Here is a 16,369-nt window from a genome sequence, read left to right as displayed (position 1 = left end):
CAAGTTATTAATAAGTTCATGGGTTAATTTCTTTTTTACACAGGAGCACATAGGGACGTTTTTCCCCTCGATAAATGAAATCATCATTTAAAAACTGCATTTTGTATTTACTTGCATTATCTTTGTCTAATATTAAAATTAGCTTGATGATCTGAAACATTTAAGTGTGACAGTAGGAAGAGGGAAAATACTTCTTATCAGCACTGCATGTCAGGTAAACGTACGTTTTAAGACTCCTGTTGGATCCTGGGAAGGAGATCCCTTTGAGGCTATGTCGGGAAGGACCAAATCAAACACGGTGGTCAACCCTTGGTAATAAGGGAGCAGACAAAAGAAGCCTTAAAGTGAGGTGTACGCCAACTCAGATTCAATTATTAGTTATACCTCCCTAGCAGAGCACTTTATTTTGAGTTGTTTAAGCAAAAGCAGTCTAAGGAGCTTGGAAAGAAAAGCGTCTGGACTTCTTTAGGTTGCTTGAAGACGTTTCACCTCTCATCTGAGAAGCTTCTTTCACCGGATGAGAGGTAAAACGTAAGGAAAAGCAGCTCCTCTAACTTCCTACAGTTTGGAGGAAATTGTAAAATTGTAATTAATAACTGTAATTAATAATTTATAAATTGATTTTATTACAAAAATAGTATAGTGCATTGAAGAAGCACTGGTTTTTGCTGGTATACATTGTCAGTTATAGGTCTTAGAAATAAATCTGGAATCAGCAAAAACTGATACTAATGAAAACTGCTTGTTTAGTTTCAAAATGTATGCATCTTTTTCTACAAGATTAGATTTTCTTTTCAAAACATATGAACGCTACTTTTCACTGCTTTTTGCTGCACAGCAGGTTGCTCTGTGTGTTTGATTTGGCAGTTTTATGTCAGATGGTCCTTCTGACACTACCCTAAAGCGAATTTGTGTCTCCGGTTGGAATCAAGGCAAGCAACTTTTTGCCTGTAAAATCTGTTTTGTTTTATAGGTTATTTTTTTCACACAAGTTGAACCCATCTTTCCACATATCCTACGGTTACTATACAATGAATCACATGAGTACTTGTCAATCATTGCTCTAAATCAACAGAGGCTTTAACAGGACCAGAAACTTGTCACCTGTCCAGCATCTTATACTGGCTCTGAGCCTGTGGGATACTTTTGTTGGACCTAACAAAACTTAAACTTATTTCGTCAATAGTAAAAGTCTCCTCTGTCACCATGATTCATCATGAGTACACACCCAGTAACCACCACTAGCACTGTGAGATTTATCTTATTTTTTCATCCATATTTAATTAATAAGACTAAAATTTACCTTTCCTTCCTGGTGTCTAAACATTGTTTACCCCAAAACACTTTGGTCCTTCAAATGAACAGGTACAAAAAAGAAACCAAACACATCAGACATGACAATAAAGCTATTGCCACATATGAAATAGCCATAAGCAGGATGACCCTTATGGACACAAATAAACTCAGAGTACATTAAGTGCCAGGCAATTCTTCTAGCACCTTCTAAGCACCCACCTGTTGCTATAGATGCACCTTGTTTGCATGAACAAAGCTTGAGAATAAAGCCTGCAGCCAAATTGTGGTTCAGCTCAGAGACACATACTGTGAACCAAGAACATTTGGGAAATCGCTGGCACTATGTGAAATTAAAACTATATTTGGACCATTGTCCATGGACCATTTATTTTCTGCCCTTTATTTTAAAAACAAATGGCGCCAAAACCTTGTATATTATTATTATTATTATTATTATTATTATTATTATTATTTTATTATTATTTTACTTTACATTTATTAACAAAAACTAAATTCCAGATAAAAGACTGAGAGGAAATTCGCATGGACCTAAACAAATACAGTCTGCTTCATGTGCGCTTCAATTAGGTGAGCAGAGATGTCGTTTTAATCTTCCAAACTGTCTGACGGAACTTTTAATGCCAGTAAAATCTCTATATGAGGCACCAGGATACAAACCAATAACGTTTTGATTGTTGTGGTTAATATGAACAGGTTCCGCAGGTCTGCTTCGGTTTTATTAGATCACTGCCCGGGAGAAACACGACAGCTAATCCTCTAAAAGGTGGATAGGTGAGATAAGAAGTGGGACACGGAGTCTGCGCCTGTCTGTAGCACACCTACCGTACTTGTTAGGCTCCCTGTTGTACTCCAGGATAGGCACCGCAGCGCCGGGGTCCAGGGGTTCGAACACGGAGTCTTCAAGTGGCTCTTTTTCCTGCCCCGTGTCGGCGCTGCTGCTGCTGCCGCCGCCGGTGTCGAGTCCCGGGTCAGCGGCAACCGCGTCCAAGTGAGCCCCCTGTACGGGGACCGTCCCTCCACCGCCAACAGGGACTACCACAAATCTGTCCCCCATGTCCTTTTTATTCACCTGTGGAACTTTTCAGTGGAGGACAGCACAACGGTTAGTTTGTGCTCCTCACTCTGCGCGTGTAAGCACACAGTACAGCCAGCACTTCCCGCTCACGCCTTCGACCAGAGGATTGATTACAGTATGGCTGTGCCCGCCCTCTCTGCTCGCTCATTGGTTTAGAATGCCAAGGAGCGCTGTCAATCGTTCCCAGAAGCAAATCAGAGTTGTCGAAATCTGTTAATTGTGAACAGGGTTAGTTACTAATATTTCTATCAAATTAACGATATTCTCCTCAAAAATTCGAAGTTCTGTAGTTATTACATTATGATTTAGTTGCTCAAAGCCCCCAAATAAAATCAAAATGACAATAGTGAATACATTTTCAATCTTCAAAAGTTCTTATATTTAATTTTAAATATATTCTAAAAAGATATTCGTTTTTATTTAAAACTGAAGGACCATTAGGCAGCAAAAAATATAATTTAAAAACGCAGGCGCAAACAGGATCCTTAAAATAGTGCATGTTAGAACCCTGCTGTCACAGTGGGCCACATGTACTGGCATCACACTGGACTCATTACAGGCTTTTTTAGTGAGCTCAAGTGATGGGGTAATTAACACCCACTCTTTACATCCTCCCCATCAATAGCCTTTCACAGAGACTCAATAGATCATTCTAATTTAAAAAGTAAGGATGGGTTAGTCATTTGTCAACACCTTGCCATAATAACTTTGGTATGTTCCAGCTTAGAATAAATGGTTCCTTAATACTGCAGGAGAAAATGAACTCTCATATTTCCCAGCAGTTTTGATACATAATCAGAATGGAAACAACACACCCTTGGACTCAGCTTTGGTATTCTCAATTCCACAGGCTTAAGCATAGCTCACACCTAGCATCCTTAACATTTCTAGTATGTTTGGCTTTTGAGACAAAAACACAAAATCTGCAGCAAATTCTTAAAAAAAATTAAAGATGCCAAGCAAATTGATGACCCCCCCCCCCCCCCCCCCCCCCCCCCACACACACACACACACACACACACACAGAATTATAAGTTGATAACGAAGTGAGGCAAGATGACCAAAAAGACATGTATCCTACAATGGATGGGCATGGAAATAGGTGAAGACTAAAAAAAAAATCCTAATCGGAATACTTTATTAATCCCAGAGGAAATAATGTGGTCAGTTATTTCAGCACCGTAAGAACAGCAACTAACTAAACTAAATTAAATGATAACATTTATTACAAAGTTACCAAATATAATAAAATAGCTCTAATAAATACAAGTAATAAAATGACTGCAACTGAATACAAAACAAAAGAAAAAACGAAGAAGAGGAAAGAAACAAGATGCAGGAAAGCTATAAATGGGCATAAAACAACAAAGAGGGTCACAATAGAAAAGATGCAATAGAATTGATTTTTTTTTCTGCAAAAGTAGATGCAAGTCAGCTATAAAAACACAAAAACTGAAAGTGTTTAAAAAGAACAACAAAAAAGAACAACAACACACACTCTAACGAAACAAATAATGATCAAAGGGATGCATAAAAATAAAATAAAAATAAAATAAAACAAACTGAAAAAAACTGAAGAAAGAAAAACCAGAGGAGAGGTATAACAAAAATACAAAGGGACACCAAATGGCCAAAAAGAGATGCAAAGTCTGTGATAATGTAAAATGACCCGAGTCCAAACAACCTGACATTGTCATTTTATATCTCTTTCTGTGGGTGTCTTCCTCTTTTGTAGCAGGGTTGAGGGCTTTTTATATGTCTGAGTCTACTGGTCTATTATTATGTCTTCATAGGTATTATTTAAAGCAGTTATTTTGACTTCACTAAGAGTATAACTACAGATCAAGTCAATTTTATTAAAGCAGAAAACTTGAATCTTATTAGTCGCCTGACTAATGTACTAACTTCATTACAAAAGGCTTCTGAACTTGCAAACCTGATTGTTTCCTTTTCTAATGGCCTCTTCAAGCTTCTCATATGCCTCGTAGTCTGTCATATACTTTTTGGTTATCCACAGATTCTCAGGAGAGAATATTCTGGATGAACTCCAGGAGACCACTCAGACAGTAATTGCTTGAAGGGTGTTACGTGGACTAAAATAGACAGCTGGCAGAACAGTTGGATGACTGGGTTGGGGGTGGGGGTGTGTTGAGTTTACAGAAGTACGTCGGGCCACTGTGTGCTTGAAACGAAAGGAAGGAACCACACCAATGATATAGTTCATGCTTGTTTGTAAAGACGCTGACTGTATGAATGCATGAAGCCTTGATACAGCACATGCACACACACAGACACACACTGGGTGTGAGACTAAAATACAGGGCTGACAAAGAAACTTGTAATCCTCCATGTCTGTGTTGTTTGAGTCATCCGCAGCTAAACTCATCGGCTCAGTTCAGAATGATTTACAGGCAGAACCAAATGAAATGCAGATTACTTTTTAAAGCTGGGTGATAACAGATGTGGCTTTTAGAGCACAATCACAGCTGCAAGTGTTCATGGTGATACATGTCCCCCGTTGTCTATGGGAAGTCACACATCTGATGTTTGCTCTGTCATCAATGTGCAAAAAACACGGCACAACAAACACACTTAAATTATGCAGGAAATGAAAAACTTTGTCTGTTTTGATCAATTAACTAAAAAATAATGTAAATTAATGGATAATAATGTTAATATATAGTATAGTTAATATATAGCACAGTAACTATATACAATATAGTTAAAAAGAATAATGATAATAATGTGGAAATCAACTTTGAAGATTATTTTAATGAGTCATACACAAGCTGATAGTTTTATTTGTAAAACTGTTCGTCAAAGTCTTTCTTGGGGAAAACAAGATAAAATCTTTTTTTGTGCCTGAGCAAAGATATTTTACTCATAGAGTACATTTCTTTTTTTTTTTTTTAGTATTTAATTTTGGTTTGACATTTGAATTTGTCTCTAGATAACTGAGTGAAAAGAGCAGGTCTGAGCTGCTGAGTGTAATACACATGAATAGTCTCATTAGAAATATGGATCAGCAGTCCACAAACATGTTGTCATAGAGATTATCCTCAGGGAAGGAGCTGAGCAAACTGGCTGCTGAGGTGAAGCTGCTGTTGTCAGGGTGCCTCATACATTCAGCCCTCTTGACCTGGGTTTCAGGTCATGACACAGAAGTGTATTTCTGCTCGCCGTCACTGCCATGTAATCCCAAACTAGAAAAAAATTAACAAAGCATACAAAAAATACTCAAAAATGTCAAATTCGTCTCCTTTTTGTGTCTTTCATAACTCTAAGTCAGTATTTGGAACCAATGCTATTTAGATTTAATGTGTCAAACTCTTAACTTTCAGTGTAAGTAAATAATATTTCAGCTATTTGCTGTAGTTTTCTCAGTGCCCAGTTTTATACCGAGTCCTCTTTCATTCATCACAGTGACAATTACAGTCATAGGTAGTATGGCTCGGTAGTTCTCTAAAGAAACCTCTAGCAATGATGGAGCCAATGTGGGTCAGTGCCATAGCATGAAAAGAAGTTTTATTCTGAAATGGGTCGACCATCACAACAGACAGGGGTGGGTGGGTTATATAGATGTGGCATCATCGGCTGTGTAGGCTGAACAGATCTCACCGGGGGACGTGATGTAAGAGTGCAGAGAGATGCTGTGAGGAGCAGAGGCCCAGCTGCCACGCCTAGGCACGTTTCAAAGAGTGTTTCGTCATCCAGGAATGAAACAGCCCCTCCTGAAATTACAGTTTCAATCAGCAGTGTTTTTTTGTTGTGATAAGATACCAGTAAATTGATTTTTTAAATTTTACGTTTACTGTGCTAAAGTGTAGACACTGACACAGAAAAAAATCACAAAATGAATACAAAAATAGCAATCCAAAAATGGCCTAAAAGATGTGCTTAAAGTTTAAAAGAATAAAGTTTAGTGTCAAATTGCTTTGTTTTTTTAAAATTCAAAATTAACTTTATTATACTTTATTTACCACTCCCTTCACACATGCATTAAATCTGGCTCTTAATGAAGCTTTCAGTTGGCTCTGTGAAGTGTCTGTTTCTGTTTGTCCTCTCACTCAGATCCTATTCCCTCCACTTCTCTTTCTGTTCAGGTTTGTGCTGTTTGGAGCAAAAATACTCTGACAAATTTCTCCCCAAAAAACTTCTCTTCTTAGGAACCAACCCCACAGGAACTGATGCGGAATATGTCCAGCGAGCCAAATGGCTCAGATCTTCATCCCTGGTTACCTTGTACAGACTTGTTGTTGTTGTACAACACTGTTTCACCTGCAAAAATACTCTAGAAAGAGGGATATAGCTTGCTAATGGATGATTTTTTTGAAGGCGTCTTTGAGGAATTATCAGTTTCTGAATGTGAATAAGATCAGAGAGATAATAACTGAATCCAGAAGGAGGAGAACAGCTTCTGTCAGTGTATCCTGAGACACGAATGTTGATGTGGTGAAGAAATCACCATATTAACACTGGGGTGGCTGTGGCTCAGGTGGTAGAGCAGATCAGCTACAGGATTGGAAGGTTGGTGATTCGATCCTTGGCTTCCCCAGTCTACATGCCAAATATCCCTGGGCACGATACTAACCTCAAGTTGCTCTCTGATGTGTTCATCGGAGTGTGAATCTGTGTGAATGTTTATTAGTTTGCACTTGAGTTTAGAAGTGCTTATGTGAATTGGTGAATGAGGCATGTTGTATAGAGCGCTTTGAGTACTCCGGGAGAGTAGAAAAACACTATATGAGTATCAGTCCATTTACCATAACATAAAACTTTCCTTTCTTCTAAAGCATATAGTTAGGACTGGACCAGGTGACCCTGAATTCTCCCTTAGTTGTGCTGCAATAGACGTAGGCTGCCGGGGGATTCCCATGATGCATTGAGTTTTTCCTTTCCAGTCACCTTTCTCACTCACTATGTGTTAATAGACCTCTCTGCATTGAATCATACTTGCTATTAATCTCTGTCTCTCTTCCACAGCATGTCTTTATCCTGTCTTCTTTCTCAACCTATTGCAGCAGATGGCCGCCCTGCCCCTTTCTGTTAAAAGGGAGTTTTTCTTTCCCACTGTCACCAAAGTGCTTGTTCATAGGGGGTCATATGATTGTTGGGTTTTTCTCTATATCTATTATTGTAGGATCTACTGTATAATATGTACAATATAAGCTTTGAGGAGACTGTTGTTGTGATTTGGCGCTATACAAATAAAATTGAATGGAAAGTGAATTGAAGAGTGCAAGTACTTGGGCATCACTATCAACAAGAGGTTGAACTAGAAGACCACCACTGAGGCTGAATATACAAAAAGGGATGAACGAGTGCTGTTTCCTAAAAAAAACTGGGATACTGGCATGTAAAGCAAAATGATGGAGGTTTTCTATAGCTCAGTTGTTAAAATAAATTAAATTCAATAACTTGCATGCTCAAAAAAATGCTTTGTGTCACTCCCATTTCTTCATGTTGAAGCGCTACTTGGAACCTTGTTTTCAACTGGTCTTAAACTTTTGATCGTGACTGCATCTCCTGCGCTGGCACTCCCAGATAGCCAGCCTCCAGCAGGACAGTGGGTACCACAGTCCCAACTTTTAGGGTATGGCTCAAGGAAGGCAACAGGGCTCCCAAGACAATGATTTTAAAGAGAGATAGGAAACATTAACAGTGCTTGTTTTTGTGTGTGTGCATATGGCACACTGTTTGTAATGAGATCCCATGGGCTGCATGTAAAGGGACACATGTGTGCATGTATGTGTGCCTGCATCTGAGTGAGACAGAGAGAGCATCAGTACAGATCACATCTATACTTAATACCACAGTGTGCATGTGAATGTGAAGCACAGCTGGCAGCCAGACAGATGTCAGATCCTCCGTATGTATCAGGACAGCACTAAGACGAAACCTGGCTTCATCAGTGATCAGTGGTTAAGTTGAGACCTTCGGGACTTTTAAATACATTCTTTAACTTTGTGATTGAAAGTGCTGGAAAATATTCTTATTGGGAATGTTTCAAAACCAGCCTCTGTTGGAATTGTGTTGCCTTAGTTTCACAGTTTGGTGTCAAGGTTTTTCACACAAAACCTTGACACCAAGTGTTTATTGAACCTTCTGACAAATAAAAGTAAATTTTGTGGCAATTTATTGCTTTACACAAGCTAAAGATTGACTGTGGTAATTGCTGTCTTGTGTTGTTTTTTTGTCTACTCACTCACCAGTGCATTTGTTAAGCTCCCCAGTATATGTCACTGATTTTCACCACTGGCTTCAGATTTAGCATGCCATATTTCATGCAAATCACATGAAAGCTGGAGTGAATGCCTGTGATCATCTGTGGTATCATATCTCCCTCTTGTGGACTTATCTGTGCCTGCAGCACAGCACAGAGCATAATATTCACCAGGGGCAGATTGAGGGAAATTTTCTTAGGGTGGTATGAGGGCAGCATGGCAATCAAATGGGGTGGCAAAATCAAAGCCCATTTTTTTACACATATGCAGGTGTTACATTCTGTAATATGCATTATGTACCAGCCCTTGGCATCAAGAATGACAGAAGAGTTTCGAACAGATGCTGCCTTTTATTTCCTCACCTGCTCATTCTCTGGACATTGTTGAGCACCGTGAAAACTATAAAACAGGAAAAACTGATAACCGTACAGTCTCTTTGAACAGTAACAATAGGCAATAAAAACTAATGAGCTAAAATTAAATCAGATAAACTAAAAAAAAAAAAAAAATTGAGATTTAATTTGAATGTATTTATTTAAAAGGGACAGTGCAGTTTAACATAGTCCAAATACAAAACATGAAACTGATGTAGCGCACATAAGTTTATAGCTATTGCTAATTTTCAACAATTGTCCCTTGTTGGGCTTGCAATCAAAATAGATAAATTTTACAATAAAACATACATTTTCATAAAACCCAAAATACATCATAAATACAATTACAATTAATAGAAAATAAATTTAAATTAAATTAAAAATCATCAGTTAAAATGACTGCATCTCTGATTTCCCTTTAACCAAACATTAACCTTCAATGTAAAGGATCTGATGTCTGTAATCAATTTGATTTCGGTTGGAAGTGTGTTCCACAGATGGCAAGCCTTTATGGAAAAAGCTGACTGACCAAATGTAGATCTGCAATATGATATCTTGCAGTTGCCGTTCACCATGCTCCTAGTAATACAATTACTAGCTTATCTCTGGATGTATCTATTAAGACACTCTGGGGCCATCCTATTTGTACATTCAAAGTCAAATTTAAGAAATCACAAATGATTAAAACTCTTAAAACTAAGTAGATTATATTTCTTTAAAATGTGACAGTGAATACATGCATTTGAATGGGAAACTCGCCTGAAACAAAGTATAGGTTTTCATTATGTGAATAATTTTAAAATCTTAGCTCAAACGGCTGCAAAACCTGTTCTGTTTGCCCAGCACGGGGATATTGAGTTCTATAAGATAAAGCCATAAACATGTTTGTCTAAGTCTTCCATCAAAAGTTACAGCGATTTATATGAAGTTGTTCAAAAACGCTTTATTTCGCCAAGACAATGCGTTTCTCACTGTTACATGCATTTGAATGGGAAACTCGCCTGAAACAAAGTATAGGTTTTCATTATGTGAATAATTTTAAAATCTTAGCTCAAATGGCTGCAAAACCTGTTTGCCCAGCACGGGGATATTGAGTTCTATAAGATAAAGTCATGAATACGTATATCTGAATCTTCTATCAAAAGTTACAGCTATTTATATGAAGTTGTACAAAAACGCTTTATTTCGCCAAGACAATGCGTTTCTCACTGTTACATGCATTTGAATGGGAAACTCGCCTGAAACAAAGTATAGGTTTTCATTATGTGAATAATTTTAAAATCTTAGCTCAAACGGCTGCAAAACCTGTTTGCCCAGCACGGGGATATTGAGTTCTATAAGATAAAGCCATAAACATGTTTGTCTGAGTCTTCTATCAAAAGTTACAGCGATTTATATGAAGTTGTTCAAAAACGCTTTATTTCGCCAAGACAATGCGTTTCTCACTGTTACATGCATTTGAATGGGAAACTCGCCTGAGACAAAGTATAGGTTTTCATTATGTGAATAATTTTAAAATCTTAGCTCAAACGGCTGCAAAACCTGTTTGCCCAGCACGGGGACATTGAGTTCTATAAGATAAAGTCATGAATAGTATATCTGAATCTTCTATCAAAAGTTACAGCGATTTATATGAAGTTGTTCAAAAACGCTTTATTTCGCCAAGACAATGCGTTTCTCACTGTTACATGCATTTGAATGGGAAACTCGCCTGAGACAAAGTATAGGTTTTCATTATGTGAATAATTTTAAAATCTTAGCTCAAACGGCTGCAAAACCTGTTTGCCCAGCACGGGGACATTGAGTTCTATAAGATAAAGTCATGAATACGTATATCTGAATCTTCTATCAAAAGTTACAACTATTTATATGAAGTTGTACAAAAACGCTTTATTTCGCCAAGACAATGCGTTTCTCACTGTTACATGCATTTGAATGGGAAACTCGCCTGAAACAAAGTATAGGTTTTCATTATGTGAATAATTTTAAAATCTTAGCTCAAACGGCTGCAAAACCTGTTTGCCCAGCACGGGGACATTGAGTTCTATAAGATAAAGCCATAAACATGTTTGTCTGAGTCTTCTATCAAAAGTTACAGCGATTTATATGAAGTTGTTCAAAAACGCTTTATTTCGCCAAGACAATGCGTTTCTCACTGTTACATGCATTTGAATGGGAAACTCGCCTGAGACAAAGTATAGGTTTTCATTATGTGAATAATTTTAAAATCTTAGCTCAAACGGCTGCAAAACCTGTTTGCCCAGCACGGGGACATTGAGTTCTATAAGATAAAGTCATGAATAGTATATCTGAATCTTCTATCAAAAGTTACAGCGATTTATATGAAGTTGTTCAAAAACGCTTTATTTCGCCAAGACAATGCGTTTCTCACTGTTACATGCATTTGAATGGGAAACTCGCCTGAGACAAAGTATAGGTTTTCATTATGTGAATAATTTTAAAATCTTAGCTCAAACGGCTGCAAAACCTGTTTGCCCAGCACGGGGACATTGAGTTCTATAAGATAAAGTCATGAATACGTATATCTGAATCTTCTATCAAAAGTTACAACTATTTATATGAAGTTGTACAAAAACGCTTTATTTCGCCAAGACAATGCGTTTCTCACTGTTACATGCATTTGAATGGGAAACTCGCCTGAAACAAAGTATAGGTTTTCATTATGTGAATAATTTTAAAATCTTAGCTCAAACGGCTGCAAAACCTGTTTGCCCAGCACGGGGACATTGAGTTCTATAAGATAAAGCCATAAACATGTTTGTCTGAGTCTTCTATCAAAAGTTACAGCGATTTATATGAAGTTGTTCAAAAACGCTTTATTTCGCCAAGACAATGCGTTTCTCACTGTTACATGCATTTGAATGGGAAACTCGCCTGAGACAAAGTATAGGTTTTCATTATGTGAATAATTTTAAAATCTTAGCTCAAACGGCTGCAAAACCTGTTTGCCCAGCACGGGGACATTGAGTTCTATAAGATAAAGTCATGAATACGTATATCTGAATCTTCTATCAAAAGTTACAGCTATTTATATGAAGTTGTACAAAAACGTTTTATTTCGCCAAGACAATGCGTTTCTCACTGTTACATGCATTTGAATGGGAAACTCGCCTGAAACAAAGTATAGGTTTTCATTATGTGAATAATTTTAAAATCTTAGCTCAAACGGCTGCAAAACCTGTTTGCCCAGCACGGGGATATAGAGTTCTATAAGATAAAGCCATAAACATGTTTGTCTGAGTCTTCTATCAAAAGTTACAGCGATTTATATGAAGTTGTTCAAAAACGCTTTATTTCGCCAAGACAATGCGTTTCTCACTGTTACATGCATTTGAATGGGAAACTCGCCTGAAACAAAGTATAGGTTTTCATTATGTGAATAATTTTAAAATCTTAGCTCAAACGGCTGCAAAACCTGTTCTGTTTGCCCAGCACGGGGATATTGAGTTCTATAAGATAAAGCCATAAACATGTTTGTCTGAGTCTTCTATCAAAAGTTACAGCGATTTATATGAAGTTGTTCAAAAACGCTTTATTTCGCCAAGACAATGCGTTTCTCACTGTTACATGCATTTGAATGGGAAACTCGCCTGAAACAAAGTATAGGTTTTCATTATGTGAATAATTTTAAAATCTTAGCTCAAACGGCTGCAAAACCTGTTTGCCCAGCACGGGGATATAGAGTTCTATAAGATAAAGTCATGAATAGTATATCTGAATCTTCCATCAAAAGTTACAGCGATTTATATGAAGTTGTTCAAAAACGCTTTATTTCGCCAAGACAATGCGTTTCTCACTGTTACATGCATTTGAATGGGAAACTCGCCTGAGACAAAGTATAGGTTTTCATTATGTGAATAATTTTAAAATCTTAGCTCAAACGGCTGCAAAACCTGTTTGCCCAGCACGGGGATATTGAGTTCTATAAGATAAAGTCATAAACATGTTTGTCTGAGTCTTCTATCAAAAGTTACAGCGATTTATATGAAGTTGTTCAAAAACGCTTTATTTCGCCAAGACAATGCGTTTCTCACTGTTACATGCATTTGAATGGGAAACTCGCCTGAGACAAAGTATAGGTTTTCATTATATGAATAATTTTAAAATCTTAGCTCAAACGGCTGCAAAACCTGTTTGCCCAGCACGGGGATATTGAGTTCTATAAGATAAAGCCATAAACATGTTTGTCTGAGTCTTCTATCAAAAGTTACAGCGATTTATATGAAGTTGTTCAAAAACGCTTTATTTCGCCAAGACAATGCGTTTCTCACTGTTACATGCATTTGAATGGGAAACTCGCCTGAGACAAAGTATAGGTTTTCATTATGTGAATAATTTTAAAATCTTAGCTCAAACGGCTGCAAAACCTGTTTGCCCAGCACGGGGATATTGAGTTCTATAAGATAAAGCCATAAACATGTTTGTCTGAGTCTTCTATCAAAAGTTACAGCGATTTATATGAAGTTGTTCAAAAACGCTTTATTTCGCCAAGACAATGCGTTTCTCACTGTTACATGCATTTGAATGGGAAACTCGCCTGAAACAAAGTATAGGTTTTCATTATGTGAATAATTTTAAAATCTTAGCTCAAACGGCTGCAAAACCTGTTTGCCCAGCACGGGGACATTGAGTTCTATAAGATAAAGTCATGAATACGTATATCTGAATCTTCTATCAAAAGTTACAGCTATTTATATGAAGTTGTACAAAAACGTTTTATTTCGCCAAGACAATGCGTTTCTCACTGTTACATGCATTTGAATGGGAAACTCGCCTGAAACAAAGTATAGGTTTTCATTATGTGAATAATTTTAAAATCTTAGCTCAAACGGCTGCAAAACCTGTTCTTTTTGCCCAGCACAGGGATATTGAGTTCTATAAGATAAAGCCATAAACATGTTTGTCTGAGTCTTCTATCAAAAGTTACAGCGATTTATATGAAGTTGTTCAAAAACACTTTATTTCGCCAAGACAATGCGTTTCTCACTGTTACATGCATTTGAATGGGAAACTCGCCTGAGACAAAGTATAGGTTTTCATTATGTGAATAATTTTAAAATCTTAGCTCAAACGGCTGCAAAACCTGTTTGCCCAGCACGGGGACATTGAGTTCTATAAGATAAAGTCATGAATACGTATATCTGAATCTTCTATCAAAAGTTACAACTATTTATATGAAGTTGTACAAAAACGCTTTATTTCGCCAAGACAATGCGTTTCTCACTGTTACATGCATTTGAATGGGAAACTCGCCTGAAACAAAGTATAGGTTTTCATTATGTGAATAATTTTAAAATCTTAGCTCAAACGGCTGCAAAACCTGTTTGCCCAGCACGGGGACATTGAGTTCTATAAGATAAAGCCATAAACATGTTTGTCTGAGTCTTCTATCAAAAGTTACAGCGATTTATATGAAGTTGTTCAAAAACGCTTTATTTCGCCAAGACAATGCGTTTCTCACTGTTACATGCATTTGAATGGGAAACTCGCCTGAGACAAAGTATAGGTTTTCATTATGTGAATAATTTTAAAATCTTAGCTCAAACGGCTGCAAAACCTGTTTGCCCAGCACGGGGACATTGAGTTCTATAAGATAAAGTCATGAATACGTATATCTGAATCTTCTATCAAAAGTTACAGCTATTTATATGAAGTTGTACAAAAACGTTTTATTTCGCCAAGACAATGCGTTTCTCACTGTTACATGCATTTGAATGGGAAACTCGCCTGAAACAAAGTATAGGTTTTCATTATGTGAATAATTTTAAAATCTTAGCTCAAACGGCTGCAAAACCTGTTTGCCCAGCACGGGGATATAGAGTTCTATAAGATAAAGCCATAAACATGTTTGTCTGAGTCTTCTATCAAAAGTTACAGCGATTTATATGAAGTTGTTCAAAAACGCTTTATTTCGCCAAGACAATGCGTTTCTCACTGTTACATGCATTTGAATGGGAAACTCGCCTGAGACAAAGTATAGGTTTTCATTATGTGAATAATTTTAAAATCTTAGCTCAAACGGCTGCAAAACCTGTTTGCCCAGCACGGGGATATTGAGTTCTATAAGATAAAGTCATAAACATGTTTGTCTGAGTCTTCTATCAAAAGTTACAGCGATTTATATGAAGTTGTTCAAAAACGCTTTATTTCGCCAAGACAATGCGTTTCTCACTGTTACATGCATTTGAATGGGAAACTCGCCTGAGACAAAGTATAGGTTTTCATTATGTGAATAATTTTAAAATCTTAGCTCAAACGGCTGCAAAACCTGTTTGCCCAGCACGGGGATATTGAGTTCTATAAGATAAAGCCATAAACATGTTTGTCTGAGTCTTCTATCAAAAGTTACAGCGATTTATATGAAGTTGTTCAAAAACGCTTTATTTCGCCAAGACAATGCGTTTCTCACTGTTACATGCATTTGAATGGGAAACTCGCCTGAAACAAAGTATAGGTTTTCATTATGTGAATAATTTTAAAATCTTAGCTCAAACGGCTGCAAAACCTGTTTGCCCAGCACGGGGACATTGAGTTCTATAAGATAAAGTCATGAATACGTATATCTGAATCTTCTATCAAAAGTTACAGCTATTTATATGAAGTTGTACAAAAACGTTTTATTTCGCCAAGACAATGCGTTTCTCACTGTTACATGCATTTGAATGGGAAACTCGCCTGAAACAAAGTATAGGTTTTCATTATGTGAATAATTTTAAAATCTTAGCTCAAACGGCTGCAAAACCTGTTCTTTTTGCCCAGCACAGGGATATTGAGTTCTATAAGATAAAGCCATAAACATGTTTGTCTGAGTCTTCTATCAAAAGTTACAGCGATTTATATGAAGTTGTTCAAAAACACTTTATTTCGCCAAGACAATGCGTTTCTCACTGTTACATGCATTTGAATGGGAAACTCGCCTGAGACAAAGTATAGGTTTTCATTATGTGAATAATTTTAAAATCTTAGCTCAAACGGCTGCAAAACCTGTTCTGTTTGCCCAGCACGGGGATATTGAGTTCTATAAGATAAAGCCATAAACATGTTTGTCTGAGTCTTCTATCAAAAGTTACAGCGATTTATATGAAGTTGTTCAAAAACGCTTTATTTCGCCAAGACAATGCGTTTCTCACTGTTACATGCATTTGAATGGGAAACTCGCCTGAGACAAAGTATAGGTTTTCATTATGTGAATAATTTTAAAATCTTAGCTCAAACGGCTGCAAAACCTGTTTGCCCAGCACGGGGATATTGAGTTCTATAAGATAAAGTCATGAATAGTATATCTGAATCTTCTATCAAAAGTTACAGCGATTTATATGAAGTTGTTCAAAAACGCTTTATTTCGCCAAGACAATGCG

General features: G+C 37.1%; 1 protein-coding gene across 4 annotated transcripts in view; it reads right to left on the bottom strand.

Annotated features, from left to right (window-relative positions):
* The window catches only part of slc12a7b (solute carrier family 12 member 7b), a 77,536-nt gene extending 75,070 nt beyond the window's left edge, over window positions 1–2,466 (bottom strand). For all 4 annotated transcript variants that reach the window (XM_004572290.3, XM_004572291.3, XM_004572292.3 and 1 more), the window contains exon 1: window positions 2,140–2,466. In XM_004572290.3, coding sequence (XP_004572347.1) covers window positions 2,140–2,371 — 232 coding nt within the window. In that variant the 5' untranslated portion in view covers window positions 2,372–2,466. The remainder of the gene's footprint in view (window positions 1–2,139) is intronic.
* Between the last annotated feature and the right edge of the window lie 13,903 nt (window positions 2,467–16,369).

The sequence above is a fragment of the Maylandia zebra genome, linkage group LG9, assembly GCF_041146795.1.
Source record: "Maylandia zebra isolate NMK-2024a linkage group LG9, Mzebra_GT3a, whole genome shotgun sequence".
Classification (NCBI taxonomy): Eukaryota; Metazoa; Chordata; class Actinopteri; order Cichliformes; family Cichlidae; genus Maylandia; species Maylandia zebra.
Note: the sequence above shows the minus strand (reverse complement) of the source record. Positions and strands in the feature narration are given on the sequence as shown.